Source organism: Halichoerus grypus, chromosome 6, assembly GCF_964656455.1.
Source record: "Halichoerus grypus chromosome 6, mHalGry1.hap1.1, whole genome shotgun sequence".
NCBI classification, from domain to species: Eukaryota; Metazoa; Chordata; class Mammalia; order Carnivora; family Phocidae; genus Halichoerus; species Halichoerus grypus.
This window is the reverse complement of record NC_135717.1, coordinates 118020235-118040276: the sequence shown is the minus strand read 5'-3', so window position 1 is coordinate 118040276 and position 20042 is coordinate 118020235. Positions and strand designations below refer to the sequence as shown.

Below are 20042 nucleotides of genomic sequence, written 5' to 3'. Positions count from 1 at the left end.
CAGTGTGTGCAATCATGTCTGGGACTAATGAGTTCTGCTGGGTGTGTATTATACATAAGTGTGCACCGTTGACAGGAAATTACTGTAAATGAATTTGGTGCCTCTGAAAGCCAGTTCAGCAGCCCTGGAATCTGAAATCCTTTATTTATCCATCTAACAAGAATAGCACAGACAGCAGCAGTCGGTTCTCCCCAACACTGTCTCCCATGAGCCTAACCCAGCCCTGACCTCTCGGAACGGGCAGGAGTACGGCTGTGGCCACTAGGACACTTAGGTTGGGACTCGCTGCTGAATGAAGCATTTGCCCATCGGGGAATGGAGGGGGCAGCCCACCCAAGTCCCACACTGGCCACTCAGTGAATACTATCTGGATACCAAGTGGGAATACATTCAAACCAAGGCCCCCAGAGAAGAGACGTTATGACCAATCCCATGAAAAACTAGCCTGTTGTAACTCACCCCTTCAGGCTGTAAACAGTCTATCTTTGTCTCTTCCTGCAATACCCTGGAAGGCACCTCTCGGCTTTTCAGTTCCAAAGGCAGATTCTAAATATCTCCGGTGCCCAAGCCCCCTTCCTCAGGCTTTCTACAAATAATGCACTCCGTTGGCATTCCCACCCACGGAAACAAAGGAGAGCGCACATGGACAGGTAAACGCCGCTGTGGAGCTTCACCGTAAGAAGGCCTTTGATCAGAGAGAGCCCTTTCTTCTGGGAGAAATTCCAAAACACGCAGCTACCTGCTGAAGGGTGATGGTAGTGTTCTATTTTAAGGGCAGGAAGTTTAAAGCAGGTACCCTTTAGACTAGAATCCAAATCATAAAAGCAATTTTAAAAATCAGTTCTTCCTAAACTTCGATTCCAGCCCTTTTTAGACACAAGAAAGGCAAAGAAACCTCCTCATTTTCCCCCAAATACCTCTTTTTGCTCCCTCTTTTATTCTTCTTGCTAACTCAAATTTACTTCTGCAACTCTCTGAATACTCGAGCCAAACCTTTTACTCACGCTGCAGTCCTGACCGGTAATCCAAGGAAGCTAATGCCCCCCCCCCCCCTTTGTGTCAGGGAGGACATTCAGGCACAAAGGGGTTCCCCGTGGAGCACACACCTCTCAATACATGTGCCATGACATCCAGCAAACAGAACAGCATTGGGGCTATTTTGGGAAGCAAGAAGGGAAAACGAGCAACTCTAAGAGGGCTATTCTGAGCACAGTGGGACACACAGGCCAGACCCGCAGCCGCCTTTTGAAAAAAAAAAAAGCTCACTTCAGAGTCTGTCAATTAGCAGACAGGAGAGCCAAGAGCCTCTGATTCCAGATACTTCTTCTCCCTTCGTTGGTTCGTGGCCTCTTTCACAGTGATTCATTCTGGAGAACGAACACACCCACACGTGGCTCATTCTTTTTGGGAAGTACTTCAACAATCTTGGTGTAAGACAGGAAAGAACAAAAGTGGTGAAATCTATGTGAGACGGGATGAAGAACGGAACTGGGAGCAGGGCCATGCGTGTTTGTGATAAGGGGTTAGGCAAGTCCCTGAATCCATCTGGGCCTCAGCCGCCTAACCAGAAAATACCATTTATCTTACAGAGATGGTAGGAAGATTAGCCACACATCCGCTAAGCGCTGTGAGTATTCAGAGAAGGACTTGCTCTGCACACATCTGTGTACATCTATACAGTTTACAGAGTGAGGAAGAAGTCTGAAAAAGATACATTTTTAAGATAACCATCACTACTGCCCACACCCCTGAAAAGGCTTCAGTTACTTATCGCTAGAGCCACAGCAGGGTTATGATGGCAGGAACAGATCAGAAAGACCCAAGGCTCAAATAGCAGCTCTAACACGAATCACATGACCTTGCGCAAGTTAGTAACCTCCCTGCACCCTGGTTTCCTAATCTGTAAAGTGGGACTGTTAATAATCATTTTACAGGACTATGTAAGAACTATATGAAATAATACATTTTAAAAGTGCTCGGCAAATAGGTGCTCAATAAACTTTAATCTCTCCTCTAAATGTAAGACTCAAACAGACACACACACAGGCATGCACACGTAAAACGTCTCTTTAACCACTAATTAGGAAGTGGCAAGTTACAGTAAGACCACAGCAAGCACAGCAAGAAACTGCTATTCTAGTCTCAGCTCTGCCAGTAACTAGCCGTGTGGCATTGGGTAAGTCACTTAACCTCTCTGAACCTCATTTTCCTCATGATTCATCAGAGAGAAGGCAATGAACTAGATGACCTCTAAAATCCTCCAGCTGAAATTTGAATCCAGTTTGTTTTTAAATTCACATTGTTTGGATCACTGATCCAACACTGGGAAGTGCTTTAAATTTTATATATTTTTTCCTGAACTTTAAAGACAGACATTAGGGCTAGTCTTCTGTTAATATTCATTTCTCAAAATAAGTAATAAAATTATAAAAACATCTGAATTTACTGTAAATGTACTAGGTACACTAAATCATAAACCTAATCACGATTTCTTTGAAAAGCTAAATCTGGACTAATGAATGCTAATAGCCCTTTATAATCTACTTCATAGTGACTCATCAGGTTAAATCAGTCTACACACACGCATATAAACAATACATACCTAAAACTCTCTGTATTCCACAACCAAGGAGTTATGTAGTAGAAATAACACAATTTGGAAAACCAATCACAGAGGAATAACAAAATCACGTGAGACACAACCAAGTTAAAAAGTGATCAGAACCAGGGAGCACCTGGGTGGCTTAGTCAGTTAAGTGTCCGACTCTTGATTTCGGCTCAGGTCAAGATCTAGGGGTTGTAGGATTGAGTGGCACGTCAGGCTCCATGCTGGGGGCGTGGAGCCTACTTAGGATTCTCTCTCTCCCTCTCCCTCTCCCTCAGCCCCTCCCCCTCCCCCCAAAAGTGGTCAGAATGAAATTCTCACTAGCACAGCATTTTGTTATTAAAAGTCAGTCAAACCGGAACTAAAAACAAAACCACCTATGCAGGATTTGAGTGTGGCTCCAAAATATGATTAGAAGGTGGTATGCGGTAGGATGTAGATGCAAATTTGATTCATGAGAGAGGCTGTGTTTTGAGGAAGACCAACAAGTCCCAACTTGGGCAGTCTCTGTCTAGCTGCATGTTATGGCGGCACTAACACAGCTGGGTCTCAGCAAAGACAACCCCACTGTAGGCAGGGCACTGGGGCTGGGTCCTCTCTCTCTCTGACCCACTGGGAGGACACTCAGCAAGGGTGTGGCTCATGGGAATTCCCAAGAGCCACCATACAGGCATAGACTCACGGCCACTCAGCACACTATTCTGCCCCAGACCACATCTCCAGGGGACAGGGTGTGGGAGAGCACAGGGTGGTGGCACCAACCTCAAAATGTAAGAAGCGAGCTGCAAAACATCCACATTTGAGATAGATAAAGATCCACAAATGTTCTAAAACATTTTAAAGCTCCAGTATTTATGACTTTTAGCTTAATTAATCGCTCCTTGAGGATAATAAGCTTCACTGATTTTGTACCAGAATGGGGCACTGTCCTGTTCAGGTATACTAAACTTGCCTCTTCCAAACCTCACTGGGCAACCTTCTAACTTTATAGTATCCATGATGAGGTGCCCAAACCAGCTCGCGTAGCCCTTCCTCTTCACGACTTTACAATTTGATCATAAACTGCCTCTCAGCCCTCCTCCTTCCAGATGACAGCATCCATCAGACAAGCCAAACTGATAAGAATAGCCTATTACAACTCATGATTATTTTAATTAGTCTTCCTTGGACCTTATCCAAACCCCCTACAGCTTCCTTAGGATAGAACAAACACTTCAACTCTGAGTCTGAAGAGCCAAAATGATCTTGAGGGGGAAAAAAAAGAACAAAGTTGGACGACTCACCCTTCCTGATTTCAAAACTTACTACAAAGCTACAGCAATCAAAACAGTGTGTTACTAGCATTAAACATAGACACATAAATCAATGGAATAGAATTGAGAGTCCAGAAACCAACCTCTACATTTATGATCGACTGATTTTTGACAAGAATTTCTAGACCGTTCAGGGGGAAGGACTAGTTTTCAACAAATGTTGGTGGACAACTGGATCTCCACATGCAAAAGAATGAAGTTGACCCTTACTTCACACCATATATAAAAATTAACCCAAAATGGATCAATAACCTAAATATACAAGCTATAACTTACATTCTAAAACTTCAAAAAAGAAAACAAGGGTAAAGCTTTATGGCTTTGGATTTAGCAATGCTATCTTAGCATACCAAAAGCACAAGTGACAAAAGAAAAATAGATAAACTGGCCTTCATCAAAATTAAAACCTGTGCATCAATGGACAGTATCAAGAGAATACAAAGACAACCTACAGAATGGGAGAAAATATTTGCAAGTCATATATCTAATAATGGCCTAGTATTCAAAATACATAAAGAACTCATAACTCAACAACACAAAACAATTAAAAAATGGGCAAAGGACTTGTATAGACCATTTCTCAAAAAAAGATACACAAATGGCCAAAAAGCACATGAAAAGATGTCCAACATCATCTCAAATGCAAATGAATTTTAAATGCAGATGCAAATCAAAACCACGAGACACCACTTCACACCCAGTAGGGAAGGCCATAAGAAAATGAAAAAGAAAAATACCCAGTGATAGTGAAGACTCGGAGAAACAGGAACCCTCATACATTGCCAGCAGGACCATAAAATGGTGTAGCTGCTGCGAAAAACAGTTGATGGTTCCTCCATAAATTAAATGTTGAATTACCATATAACCGAAAAATTCCACTTGTAGGTATACATCCAAAAGACTGAAAACAAGTGTTCAAACAAAAACTTGTACACGAAAGCTCATAATAGCATTATGTATATAGTCAAAAGGTGGAAACAACCCAAATGTCTATCAAATAATGAGTGGAAAAACAAAATGTGGTATATTCATACAATGGAGTATTATTCAGCCATAAAAATGAATAAACTATTGATATACACTACAATATGAATGAACTTTGAAAACACTATGTTAAGTGAAAGCAGCCATATACTATATGATTCCATTTATATTAAATATCCAGAAAGCACATAAGTGGTTGTCAGGGGCTGGGGAGTGGAGCGGGAAGGAGGATGGTAAGTTACTGCTTAATGGGTTACTAGGTTTCCTCTGGGGTAAAGAAAAAGTTCTAGAACCAGATAGTGGTGATAACGTTATGAAGGTACTTAACACCACTGAACTGTACATTTTAAAATGGTTAAAAAATGGTAAATTCTTTGTTATCTGTGTTTTACCACAATTTTAAAAAATATCACATCTTTGAAAAACAATATGTATAATATAATCTCAATTATGAAACAAAAACATTTAAACACCTCACACATGCATGGAAAAAACAACTCAGGGCACCTGCCTCAGGTGGTACTGCGTGCAACTCTTGATCTCAGGGTCATGAGTCTGAGCCCCACGTTGGGTGCAGAGATCACTTATTTATATACATACATACATACATAAATAACAAGGAAAAAAACCCTTGGAAGTCTAGTGTTCAGATTGTATTCTTCCTGAACCCCTGTGCTCTCCAAGATGTCCCAGGAACCTTTAAGCTCCACCAGGGGGAAGCCACTGCCCTGCGTTGCTTCACCATTTTCTCAGTGGTGTCTAGTGCCTAGCAAATAGTACTGTGTTTAATAAATCTCAGCCTAATAACTTGAGAGGGAAGGGGGCTCTACCAGAGCGGATTTTATCTGCTGTACATACATTTCTACATTTGTACATTTAAAGGGTTGCACTGCTTTAAAAAGACAAAGAAAAAAAGAAAAATATTGTTCAGTAACTACTAATCTAGACAACTGCCAAAATGTTTAGGAAAATCGTGAATCAGGTTAAAAAATGGAGGCGTCTGGCACTAAAGTGTCACAAAACAAAGGTAATGTTTGGTTCCCCAAAGGGGTGAGGGGGGACAGTAACTGGGAACTGACAATGCGTCAGCAGCCAAGCCTCTAACCTAAGTAGAAACATCACGTTAATGTTAAAGTAAAACAATCAAATGCTACTGGTTGGTAAAAAAGAAAGTTACATTTTCACCCTTCACAATCATCAAAATTAGATTTTAAAAATACATTAAAACAAAACAAAACAAAACCTCTCAAGTATCCAAGTGCCAAAATAAAGTCAAATTTTACATGTGCAGCTGGGTGGTACCTAAAAAACCAAAAAATGTACTGGTAAAAAGCACTTATGAAAAAAAATGCAATCGACTTAATAAGGGAAGCTATTTGTATGAGGAGGGGAAAAAAAAACCCAGAGATTTAACAATAAGACACTTGATAAGCTTGGTATTTAATTTCAATCTGGGAAAAGGTCTCAGAATGGGGTTTGCATAAGGGAAAGGTGTTTGAAAAGCCAGCTCCACACTCTATCTATTCTACCAACTGCCTTTCTGACATTCTACTTGGAGACAAACCCAACCCTAGAGAGCTGTTTAAACAAGTTCACCCTTAAGCCTCAGGTCTAGAGAATGAAAGCTTTGTTCTCACTCAAAAGAGACGTTTGATGTTTATGCTAAGGAGACCTGTCATTGCAACTTAATTTATGGCTGACTGTAAATACCTGAATATCTCAGCAAGGGCCCACCTGCTGCCCAGGAGAATGTCAAGGTAAAACTGGAATGAGTGGCGTCTTACTATGGAGCGTGCCTGGTGTTCCTAGGACCCAAGTATATGGACTCAGCTGTCCTATTCAGACTATCTAGGAGTAACTTGGTACTTCTCCTTTACTTACAGTTGATAATGAACATGTAAAACCATTCTGCTTTCTCTCTTTGTTGTATTTAAATAGACGTATTTGTGGCTCATTAGGGCAGGGGAGGATGTTTATGAGTGGCATTTTGTATTTGCTTCCTGACCTATTTACTATACTATGGATGAGTGGAGAGGAGACAGTGTATGTCACAGTTTTGAGTGAGAAGAGGAATAGGAATGGTTTCAGGCAACTGGGACAATGAAGGAGAAAAAAATCAGCCAGGGCTGAGAATAAAACTAATGAGGCTGAGATCAAGTGCATTTGGCTGGAATAAAATGGGTAGGTGGTAGAATAAAACAAAGATGAAAGTGGTGAGGTAGGAAGAGAGCTTATCATGTTCCAAGTAACTCAGAAATGTTTGTAGCATTTTTGAGTGACTAGGATAAAAACTGCATAAAGAGGAGATACTAAAAGTACAGCAGGGACAGAACTGGAATTATTTACCTAGGATATTGCTGAGAGGATGGAAAAGAACTGAATGAATTCAATTAAACAAACTTATTAAGTACTTAAAATGTGCAAGGCTCTGTGACAGGACAAAGCCACAGAAAGAATAAGCCAGTTCTGAGCATCCATTTTTAGAGGGCAGAGGCTGGGAGAGTGGGAGGAGCAGATGGACCAAAGAGAAGAGCAGAGAGGATGGAACCATGGACCAGGGGAAGGCAGGACAAAGACGGTCCCACATTGGAGGATGGTCACTTTGGTTAAGAAGAGAAGGCCAAGGCCAAGCAAAACACAAGGCATATTAGGTCCACGGCGAACGGACAGATGCAAGGTTCCAGCCAGAGACAAGGACGGTAAGGGAGACGAGACCAAATCAGATGCACCATGATGCCAGGCTAAGGGGTCTGGGGTTGATCCTGGAGGCCACATGAAAGCAGTGGAATCATGAGATACAGAGGGCATGCCCTCCAAAGTTAAATCCAGCAATAGAATGGACGACCAGTGGGGGACTGGAAGCAGAGACTGGTTAGAAAATTACTTTCACAGTCCTCGTAGGATATGGTAGAGTACAGGATTTAGAGCACATGCTTTGGAGTCTGACAGACCTCGAGCCCACCACTGAACCTCACCATGCCCCAGTCGCCTCATCTGTAAAATGGGGATAAGAGTGCTCAGAGTAGCTGCAGAGAGTAACTGACATAACCCAAGTCCTTAGCATCACACCTGAGTAGACAGTAAGTGTTAACCAGATGCCTTTACTACTACTGCCATCCCACTGCATGAGAAGGGTCTTGTGGTTGTTCCAAAAAGAAGAAGAAAAGTCAATTTGTGTGTAAACTTCTTAAGGGCAAGGACAGACTCTTTCCTCAGTATCCCTCTCACCATTCAGCTTGGTCCTGGATGTTAGAAATGAACACTGATGACAATTCAATCTTATCGATCACAATTATAAAATGTAATATACAAATGTACACCAAAACAACACATGAAGATCTAGGGCAAGGCAGGTTCACAACTACTTAATAAAAAGAGATACGCTTCAGTTCAGATTCCTCAACTCAAACATTGGTTGTTTTTTTTTTTTTAAAGATTTTATTTATTTGACAGAGAGAGGGAACACAAGCATGGGGAGTGGGAGAGGAAGAAGCAGGCTTCCCGCCGAGCAGGGAGCCCGATGCGGGGCTCGATCCCAGGACGCTGGGATCATGACCTGAGCCGAAGGCAGACACTTAACGACTGAGCCACCCAGGCGCCCCTCAAACATTGTTACCACCTAAAAAACTTATCTCCAAAGTACTCACAATCTCCTCTCTCCTCCACTCACTCACAATTATCTAGGTAACTGGCAGAGTAGGTGAAGGCCACATGTGGTCAAAGAACTTTTCACATGCGAGGTCCATCAATAGCATGGTTGGGTACCAGGTCTCAAGTCTCCTTGAGCCTATCTTGGGTTGTTAGTTCCCTTCTTGCTTTCCTTCTCACATATCCATCTGAGCCGCCACCACACACACACACACACACACTCTCTCTCTCTCTCTCTCTCTCTCTCTCTTTAAAAAACACCACTTATTTACTATCTCAGTTTCTGTAGGTCAGAAGTCCAGGCACAGCGTGACTGGTGTTGGCCAGGGCTGCCTTCTCCTCCAGGGCTGGGACCTCTTTCAAGCTCACTGGTTGTTGGCAAACTCCACTGCCTTGTAGATGGAAGCCTGAGGTCCCCTTTTACCTCCTTGCTGACAGCCAGGGACCACTCTCAGCTCTGAGAGTTGGCCCGTAGTTCCTAGCCACGTGGCCCCCATGGGCAGTTCACACACGGATATTTACTTTCTTCCAAACCAGCTGGAGCATTTCTGACTTCCTCTTCTGCAATCAGCTGTGAAAACTGCTTTCATAGGGCTAGCACAGTCAGGTCAGGTCTATCACAACAGTCCCCTTATTTGAAGATCAACTGATTTGGGACCTTAATCACATCTGCATAATCCCTCCAAGGCGTACCTAGATTCGTGTTTAATAACTGGAAGGTGGTATATTCCAAAGGCAGGAAATCTTGGGGGGAGGGGGCAGAGGGTGGACTGCGGTAGGAAGAATCACCTTATATTTTATTTATTGTCTATCTCACCTGCCAGAAAGTAAGCTTCATGAAGGAAGGCTTTTTTTTGTTTTGTTTTTAAAAATTTTATTTATTTATTTGACAGAGAGAGACACAGCGAGAGAGGGAACACAAGCAGGAGGAGTGGGAGAGGGAGAAGCAGGCTTCCCGCCGAGCAGGGAGCCCGATGCGAGGCTTGATCCCAGGACCCTGGGATCATGACCTGAGCCGAAGGCAGACGCTTAATGACTGAGCCACCCAGGTGCCCCAAAGGAAGGCATTTGTCTTTTTGCTTACTGTTGTATCTCTAGAACCTAGGTGCTCAATAAATGTGTTAAAGGAATCTTCAGATCACTATACATTTACTTAGATCACTGCATATCTATATATCACTATATATATAGATCACTATATATAGATATCTATATATATTTACTTCAGATAACTATATATTTACAGACTGGAAATGGGACTTCTCTCTATATTCAAATTCTGGTTCAGTGAAACCATTTAAGAATCCTTGGAATTCCATATAATTTTATCTCTGCCACAATGATCTGTGTATGGCTTTAACAAAATACAGGTGATCCTCATTTTTCATAGATTCCATATTCATTAAAATTTATCTGTAACCCCAAAATCAATACTCTCAGTGCTTTCATGGTCATTCACAGACATGTGCAGTGGTAAAAAATGGGAATCACCCAATGACATGTCCCCACCTGATGGTGAACAAGGTGACAATGCTCTGCCTTCCTATTTCAGCTTTCATACTGTAATTATGTATTCTTTTCATAGTATACTCTGTGCCTTTTCACCTTTTTGCATTTTCGTGTTGGTGGTGGGGATTTCGCTGTTTAAAATGGCCCCCAAGAGCAGGGCTAAAATGCTCTCCAGTGTTCCCAAGCTCAAGGAGACAGTGATGTACCTTGCAGAGAAAATACGTCTATCAGGTAAGTGTCATTCAGGCTTTCATTATAGTGCTGTTGGCCTTAAGTCCAAGGTTAATTAACCAATGTATATTAAATAAGGTGTCTTTAACCAGAAACACACACATAGCAAGGTTATGTACTGACTGGTCGATGAAGAGGTGGTGACCAGCGGCTCACAGGAACCTAACCCCATCTTTCCCCTAGGAGCAGTGGTTCAGTATTTGCTAATCCAGTGTTCCAGTCGACTTTATAGAACATAAGTACCACGAATAATGACACTTGACTGTATTAGCCTCATTTTACAGATGAAACAATGAAGTTGAGAGAGATGTGAAAAGGTAGCTCTCAGCACACTCTAGCACATCATTATGTTTTATTTTCCCCAGAGCACTTAAGACTGAGAATTGTGTTTACTTATTTATCTTCAGTCTGAGCCACTGCTATTGTAAGTTCTGTGACAGTTAGGGACTTAGGGATTTTTGTCCATCTTGTTCTCTCAGGGTTATTTCCCCAAGCCAAGAGCCACTCCAGGCACATACCCAACCTAATGAATAAAGAAATCTCCTATATGTAATTGTGTAAATATCAGGGGTGATTGACACTTTAAAGGGAAGGGCAGTTACTTTCATTATGTTAAATTCAAAATATTTAGTAAGACAAATGCAGGCTTAGGATGAAGTGGAGAGAGAAGAAAGAAAACCAAAAAGAACCCCAGAGCTCCCTGAGGTGGCACTGTCTCTGAAACCCAGAGAGCAGGTCAGATTGTCTGGGATGCAAATGCCATGGCTCAACCAAATGCTGGCAGCTCTACCGAGCCAGGGAAAGAGAGATACACTCTGAAACAGTATTTCTGCTTGGTGTTACAGGTGTCCTTGATGGAGAAGCCAGCAGGCAGAGAGAATAGGCAAGAGCAGGGATGGTGCCTCCGGGAGCCCAAGCTCAGGTCAAACCACATGTGCGAGAGACACTGAGGAGAGCAAAAACCTGGAGTAGGCAGGTAGGTATTGGAACCTGGCCACGAGGCGGAGCCTACAGAGGGGTAGAAATGCAGCGGAGACTGCGGGTCTGAGGAGCCAATTCCTTCAGAGGCCTCAGCATTCCCAGCCCAGGCGGAACTGATGGGCCACGGATGCCAGCAGCACTTCCAGCGTCAGAGGGATGGATGAGAAAGAGGGCTCTAGGATTTTCTTTTTACAAACACAGAGAGGAAAATGAGATAAGACCCTCTTACATCAACTCCTACTGTAACAGACAAATAACACAAGACAAAGAGGCGGGATTCCAGAATTAATGTTCACTGCTGCTCTGAGCAAAAATTGAACAGTAAACAATAAGGATTTCAAAATTAAAACAAAAGAGCCACTTCAGTATTCTAATTTAACCTTCAAAAATAAAGAAGATCTAAAGCACCATGAACTGAGAATTCCATTCCACCTCAACACCCTGTACTCCTGAGTTATGAGAGCAGACTGCAACGCAACTCAACTCATGTTCCAAAATGCAACAAGCAGCTTCGACAGGACATGCCGAAAGAAGCAGCACGGCTCCTCGTCTCCTCGTTTACTGATTCATATTTTGGTAGCAAGGTTACAATTAGCTCACCAGTGGAGAATAAACCTATTTATAACACAGCAGTCCACCTGAAAGACACAATCATCTAAAAAGGTTTTTAGAGGAAAATGAAGTGCAGCTTCTTCCTGTGCTGATTGCAGCTTCCCAAGGTCCTTTCGGATGAAGTCCTCAGTCTAACCTTCCTGTGTTCACAGGCACCATTCCAGCCCCCTCTCAGCCTCCATGTTCTTATGTAACATTTACATAGTGCCATAAACATACCCAGAGTTGCGTAAGAATTAAAACGTTGCCAAACCAATAAAGCCTAAAGCAGGTCACTCCCTTCAGACTGTCTTTGATTAGCACAGGTACGCTGCCCGGTCTACGATGTAAGAGCCTGTCAAAAGACAGAAATTAACTTGAGGAAATCTGAAATAGTCTACAAAAAAAAAAAAAAAGCACAAATCAGAAGAAATTAACCACGCTGTGGCCTGTGGTGCTTCTATCAATCCCAAGAGTATGTTATTCTGCTCCATAAGATAAAAAGTAACCCAACATTGCTTGTTCCCTGAAGTCAGAAACTGTGTCTAAAAATACCTCCCAGCCAACTGGCTATCAGTAAGTTAGTCTCACAAATGTCCCAATAAGAACTACATGGGCTGTTTCCTTACTTTACAGAGAGAAAACTGAGGCAGTCACAGAAAGGTTAAGCAAGTGACTTGTTCAAGGACAACCTGTAAGGGAGCAAAGTTCTGGGGCTGAGATCTGGCCTCCTCCCTCCATCTGGCTCCAACCTTTAACCAGAGTAGCCATTTAATATGTTTTAATCACATCTGTTCCAGGAGCTCTTTTAACAAAATCAACCAGAGATTCTCTTTTTCTCTACAAGAGTTCACTTTCACTGTACTTCAAATCCATGTGCACTCAACAAAATTACAAGACTTGGCCTGAAATTAGATTTTTAGGTCTGTTCACAGAAATCCAAAATGTTCCTATCAGAACCTCAAACGTCTCCCTTGTTGCTTTTGTCTTAAGAAATTTATGTCATGTTCTCCCATTACTAATGCAAGTTTACATTTTTAAATACTGATGTGAAAATTCCAAAGTGAGGCCTTCAAACCTGCTACACCTATCAAGCGGATGCTGTTTATAACCTGGAACTCATTCTCCTTATCACTGGCCTTTTATTAAGTCTCAGTTAATGCACTAATAGAACACCTATCCCTTGCTGCCCTCATGTCATGTCCAAGTACCAGCCATCAGGGCTGCCTGGCTCAGCCACTCCTCCAGCTCACCTAGGGGAACACACAGAGGAAGTGCAGGGGAGGAAAGCAATCAACTTCTTGTTAATCCCACAGCCTCTATTTTCCCAGAACTGACGTTTTACTTTAAGCCTTTTGCAACAGTGGTCTCTGTAGCATGCACTATTGGCAACTACATGTGTCCCGGAAAAAACTGTAGTGTCTGGCCAAGAAGTTTAAAGGCCTTCGAGAATGTTTGCTGGACACACAACCTAATTTCCAATTTACCAAAAAAAGAAACTAACTCCCTATTATGCCCACCCATCCTCACCCTAACAAACATCCATTTTAGGAAGGTTACAAAAAATGAACTCTGCCCTATTCAGAACCAGCTGGATTACCAATTAAACATTTTTAACTAGGCTCACCACAAGAAAAACCCCAGACACTACACCAAATCAACAGGGAAATGGCTGTTAAAAATCTTAACTATATTAGGGACAGTATAAAAAATTTTATGGAAAGAATGTAAAGATTTATTCAGACACATACAAAATGACAAACCTGATGGCTGAGTCTCCTTATTTACTATCCTACTAGAGAAATAACATTATGTTACACATCCAAAAACATGGCCCATAATAATGCCCAGCGAACATTATTCACAAAAACCATTATCTTACAACTGTCAGCCCATGTTCGTAGACCTTCATCATGTTTATCAGACCCCATGGCATATTACCCATGCACAGAGCAGCGAGACCCAGGAACACACACGAGGTGCTTAACAGAAAAGCATTAGCCAGTGAACAAAGACCCCACTGCACAGACTACACCACTGGGAACAAATATCAAAGCTAGAGATAATGAACTTGTTTTTGAGACTCCAAAGTAGGATGATGTCTTTTCTTGTTTGTCTGGTTTATTAAAGAAGCCTGAACCCACCTGAGAATCATTATTTTTAGTAGAGAGGAGAGCCACAGAACACACACTTGATCTCCCATAGCTGGAAGGTTAAGGGCTGCTGAGAAGTCAAAGCCCAGGCTTTGTACATCGGGGATCGAATACAATCCTGATCGTCTCTCCCAGATCCATCTGTGGGTCAATAATCACTTCAATATAACTGCCAAATATAACCTTCATCTGCTACCCCAATGCCAAAGCACATTTCAGACGAGTCTCTTAAATTAAATATTTTAGGGTTTCATCTGCTCTTCTTAGCCCCCAAAGCCTCATAAACAACACACCCAGTCGAGTGTCCCACAGAAAGGTACCCACCTCTATACTGAGAAGGGTGGGGGTGGTGTCAGGGAGCAGAAGGCTGTGGGGGTTGGAAGGTAAGGGGTGTGTGAGGGTGGGGGAGTGCGTGGGGGGCAGGGCTGGGAAAAGGGATTGTGTAGGAAGGTAAATAAGTACTGACCAAGGGCCGGGGAGTCGGTCCAGTGGTGGGATCTTTAAATAATCTTGGGGGTTGGAGGGAGGTTCTAGGATTTCACCTGAAAGGCATCCACAAAGTGATTAACTGAATGGGCCCCCTGGGGTGGGGTGGGGGAAGCGAGGTGGAAAGCAAATACACCTAGATGCAGATTAACCGTTCTGGAACCAGGTTTCCTAGGGTTAGAGAGATTTCAAAGCCAAGCTCCAAAAACGTTTAGGGGCCTGCTGGTCTCCCTTCCTCCAAACAGCTTCCACAGGGCATGTGTATGTGGGGGGTTTTGCCCCCCTGAACTCAAGGGGGCTGCACGTAGGGGAAATGTGACTCCCTTTCCCAGAACATAGGGAGGAAGCAGAGGGAAGGGAAGAGACACACCAAGTGCAGGTCCTGAAGGAAAGGTTAGAGACCCTTTCCCCTGTCATCTGAGGTGCGCAAGGGCTCGCCACATCAGGATACCTCGGAGAAGCAAAGACCCATCGCCTGAGCCCCTTAATCTTGGCGGGAGAAAAGGCGCCCCCCAAGAGCATCTGGAGGGAGGGAATGAAGACCCCCGCCCCTGGACATGCTGAGAGGCAGAAGCACGGACCTCCAAATCTCGGGGAAGGGAGCCTGCCCTCCCCTCTATAGAACAAGGGGGTGCTGGGAGCGCGACCCTGAGAGCTCCCCGAATCCAGTTCCGCCTGGAAGAGGGCTCGGGTCCCCAGGGGCCCTGCGTGAGCTCGGTCCCAGCTGGGCAGCTGCGCCTCGGAAGTCTGGGGACACCGACCACGGTCACCCCGACTCCTCCGCGCCCCCCACCCGGCCATATTGTGCGCGTGGGGAGGGGGCGCGCTGTAGCCAGGGGCCGCGGCGCGAGGCCTCGCCCTCGCCCGGCCCTCTCCATCCCGGCCTCCGCCCCCCGGCCCGGGACTCACCCTGGATCCCCCGGGGCCCGGACCCGCAGCTGCCGGCGAGCAGGAGGACTACAAGGGGGAAGAAGGAGGAGGCTCCGGCCGACTCCGCCATAGTAACCGCCGCCGCCGCCGCCGCCGCCGCAGCCCAGCAGCGCCCAGCGCGCGCGCGCGCGCCCCCGGCGCCTCCCCTCCTCCCTCGGCCCGGCTCCCGCCTCCCTCTCCTCCGCCCGGCGCCGGCACGTGCGCTCCCGGCCGAGCCGGCGCCGCGGCCGCCGCGCGCGCCCCCGAAGGGCGGGGCCGGGTGCGCGCGGGCGCCCGCCTTAAAGGGGAGTGTCCCCGTTAAAGGGGTGGGAGGGGCTCGCGCCTCGGCCACCTCACGGGTGGGTGCCGAGCGCTCCACGGAGAGGCCCGAGTCTGACACGCGGCCTCCACGCTGGCCTGCACCCCGCCCGGCGCGCAGTTATCAGCACCGACCCCCTCCTCCGCATCGAATGTTCTACTGGTCGCGTGCGTGTGTTCCTGTTCCCTCCATCCCCACTGCCTCGTCTCAAGCCCCCATCACGTCTCACGTCCCGCCGGGGTCCTCGTAACCGGCCTCCCTGTCCCGCGCGGCCGCCTGCGGTCCGCTGGACGCAGGCAACCTGAGTGATCGCATCCTGGGGTGCCCCTTTGCAGAACAGAGCCAGGTTTTCAATGCTAGCGCTCAGTCTTGGTGAGGGTGCTGCGGGAGGCACTCCCATTCTGCTGGGAGGTAGAACCCTTTTGGTAAACAGTTTGACATTATATATCAAATGCCTTAAAATACCCATACCCATGGGCTGGTATTATTCCTTATCTGTCTTCAAGAAATAATAGAGATGAGGACCAATATGTATGAAAAATGTTAACAGTTGCATGTTTATCATTATAAAAAGCTGGACACTTATGCAGTAAATGATGGCCCATCCATGTGATGGAGCATTATTTAGTAATTACAAATTATATTTATAAAAACCAATAAGGTAAGATGTTTGTGAGATAATGTTAAATGAGCAAGCAAAATACCAAACTATTTGCAGTATTATTCTAATTTTGTTGATAATATATAACTGTATGGGGAAAAGACTGGAAAGGAATTGCCCAATATTAGCAGTAGTTATTGCCAGGATATATATTTTTTTTACTTTTTCTTGAAACACTTCAATGTTTTCTAAATATTTTACAAATAAACAAGCGTTGCTTTCAAATTTAGAAAAAAAGTACTTAAAGAAGGTTAACTGAATCGCCCATATCTTTTTGAAAAGAGTTTGCTTTCTTTAGCTTGAGAAATAGTTTGAGCTCTTGAAGAGGGCAGGGTCTTTGGAACCAGAGTTTTGGATCTGAATTTTCCTTTTTTTACTAACTGGCATGAAAACTTGGGCAAGTTTCTTAACCTCTCTAAGTACAGTGCATCATCATCCAAGATCTAGGGGTGGAGAGGATGACTGGAGGTGGGGGGCAACGTTTCCCAAAGGGAATCCTCATCTTATAAGTTGCTACCAATGAAGAATGCCCATCCTCACATCCAGAAAAAAAAAAAACAAGACTGCAGCCACACCCCCCAGATACAACTCACACACAAACACACACGTGCAAAGTCACGCAGAGACGCTGTCTAGGAGTTGGCCAGTAGCTGGATGAGTAAACACCTTATTTTTATACTGCTCTCCCTCATCACCCCAAAATGGGCACACACACCCCAGTCCATTTAACTGGTCTCTCAAACTCTGCTCCACCCATACTTAGGGCGCCCAGCTGTGATGTGCACAGCGCTGGGTTACTGGGTTAGTTTCCTAGGGCTGCCTTAACAAAGTACCACAAACTGGGTGGCTTAAAATAACAGAAATTTATTCTCTCACAGTTCTGGAGGCTAGAAATCTGAAACCAGGGTGTCAGCAGGCCCATGCTCTCTCTCAAGCCTCTAGGGAAGAATCCTTCCTTGTCTCTTCTGGCTTTTGGTGGTTCCCAGAATCCTTGGTGTTCCCTGGCTTGCGGAAGCATAATTTCATTCTCTGCCTCCATCTTCACATGGCCATCTTTTCTCTGCGTATCTCTGTGTCCAAATTTCTCTCTTCCTATAAAGACACCAGTAACTGAATCAGGGCCAACCCTAATCCACTATGAGTTCAAGTAATTTTAACTTGATTATATCTGCAAAGATCCTATTTCTAAATAATATCACATGCATAGGTTCTGGGTGGACATGAATTCGGGGTAGACACTATTCAATACAGTTACATTCACCAACCCCTGTGGTTGGGAAGAGAAAGCTGACCCCTCAGGAGCACGTTGCTGAGGCCAGGGAGAAGGAACTGTTCTTCCCCTAAACCTGGCTCCGTGCGGCCACTGCGTCTGCAGATCCAGAAGCAACCTGTGGTTGCTTTACTCCTAGAGTGCAAGGTCAGCTACGCACCTGAATATACAGCCTGGGGAACCAGAACACTGGGTCAACAACCCAAAAGCCAGCTCCACTGTCTCACTTGATAACATTTGACTTTGGGCAAGGTATTTTACCTCCCTAAACCTCGATTCACTCATCTGTAAAATGGAGCTGATAATAGTTCTATCTCAGGGCGCCTGGGTGGCTCAGTGTGTTAAGCGTCCAACTCTTGGTTTCGGCTCGGGTCATGATCAGCCTATGTCAGGCTCCAAGCTCAGCAGGGAGTCTGCTTAAAGTTCTCTCTCTCTCCATCTCCCTCTGCCCCTCCCCTAGTGCTCTCTCTCTCTAAAGTAAATAAATCTTAAAAAAAAAATAGTTCTAGGGGTGCCTGGGTGGCTCAGTCGTTAAGTGTCTGCCTTCGGCTCAGGTCACGATCCCAGGGTCCTGGGATCAAGCCCCGCATCGGGCTCCCTGCTCAGCGGGAAGCCTGCTTCTCCCTCTCCCACTCCCCCTGCTTGTGTTCCCTCTCTCACTGTGTCTCTCTCTGTCAGATAGATAAATAAAATCTTTAAAAAATAAAAAAATAGTTCTATCTCACAGAGATGTTGTGAGGATATCATATGTGAAGCACTTAGCACAGCCTCTGACACATAGGAAGTGATATAAAAAGAATAGCTATTATTATGATGACGATTTGACCTTTACTGCAATCCTGTGAAGTGGTTGAGGCATGTCGGTGTGTGTGCAATTTACAGGTGAGGCAGTTGAGACCTAAAGAAGGTGAGCAACTTGCCCAAGCTCACGTATAATTAAGTGTTGAAGGCATAGTCTGCCGGTTCCTGTGTTCCTTCAACATCATAGCATCTCATGCTTTCCCAGGGACTGGTCTCTGGGAGCCAGCCGAAGGTGGGGAAATTAGACTGGATGGGGTGTGGGAGGGCTTAGTTATAGCCTCACATCCTATTCCTGAGAGTTTGGCACATCCTCTCACATCAGGGCTTTCCTATGTGATGTGCCTACCTTCCCTTGTAGATCCTGAGCTGAGCCCTACCGAGCCCAATCTATCTGTGTCCCGCCCACAGTTTAGCTCTCTGACCATCCCTGAAGGCTTCAACAAAGTGTCCATTTCTGTAAACCTCCTTTATCTTAGGACTGGACCCACATCACAATCTATAAACTCCCTCTCTGCCCTGCTCTGTCCCTTTGTCATGGGATTCTGCAGAGCTTACTCCCTGGGCTCCACTGACTAGACCATCCAGTGTTACACCTGCCATCTTAGTCACAAGGCACCGAGACATTGTCGTCTTAGGGGATCTGGCACAGTTCGCCTTGGTGAACAGCAGGCTCATTAACCTCAAGAAGGCAATAGCTCATCTTCATTCACCCATTCTATAAGCATGCGTGGAGCACCTATGGTTATACCAGGTGCACCATGTAAACATAGATAAGTCATGGTCCTTGCCCTCATGGAACTTACAATAGTAGAGACAAGCATTTTTAAAAAGGCAACAATAGGGGCACCTGGGTGGCTCAGTCGGTTAAGTGGCTGACTCTTGATTTCAGCTCAGGTCATGATCTCAGAGTTCTGAGATCAAGCCCCGCATCAGGCCCTGCGCTGGGCATGGAGCCTGCTTAAGACTCTCTCTCTCCCTCCCTCTCCCTCTGCCTCTCCCCTTCTCTCCCCATCCCTAAAAAAAAAAAAAAGGCAACAACATGTTGTATATGCTATAACACACACCAGTAAAGGGTCAGTGGGGGCACTCAGGAGGGTATGGATGTCTCAACTCTGCAGGGACGAGCTGAGGATGTGGGAAAGCTCTCTTGGAACTTGCTACAGCTGACTCTTGGAAGATCAAAGAAGGTCCCCCAGACAGACAGGCCGGTGTGGGGCAAGGGAAAGCGGGAGGTCTTTCTCAGCAGAGAGAGCAGTATGAGCATGATGCTGAGGTAAAATTGCCTGGCATTTAGGGGAAGTGCGAGCGGCATATGGCAGCACACCCCGAGGGCGTGGGGTGAAGGGGGCTGGTGGCAGGGCGGACAGGTCATGTTGGAGAGATAGGCAGATGTGGAAGTATACTTGGAAATGTACTTTTCTCCAGTTTTCTTGGCAGGGTTCTAAGCGGGCAGGTTTTTGTTTTGTTTTGTTTATTTAAATTCAATTAATTAACATATAGCGTGTTACTACTTTCAAAGGTAGAGTTCAGTGATTCATCAGTTGCATACGACACCCAGGGTTTCAAGAGATCAGCGGTTTC

At 45.0% G+C, this 20042-nt stretch overlaps 1 protein-coding gene across 5 annotated transcripts in view; it reads right to left on the bottom strand.

The window, feature by feature from the left end:
* Window positions 1-15560, bottom strand: part of ACVR1B (activin A receptor type 1B) — a 31750-nt gene extending 16190 nt beyond the window's left edge. For 2 of the 5 annotated variants that reach the window (XM_078075990.1, XM_036077875.2), the window contains exon 1: window positions 15411-15560. In XM_078075990.1, coding sequence (XP_077932116.1) covers window positions 15411-15501 — 91 coding nt within the window. In that variant the 5' untranslated portion in view covers window positions 15502-15560. Of the gene's footprint in view, window positions 1-1266; window positions 1425-12102; window positions 12218-14006; window positions 14157-15410 lie in introns of all 5 variants that reach the window. The other 3 variants (XM_036077876.2, XM_036077879.2, XM_036077877.2) reach the window with 3 other exon arrangements.
* Between the last annotated feature and the right edge of the window lie 4482 nt (window positions 15561-20042).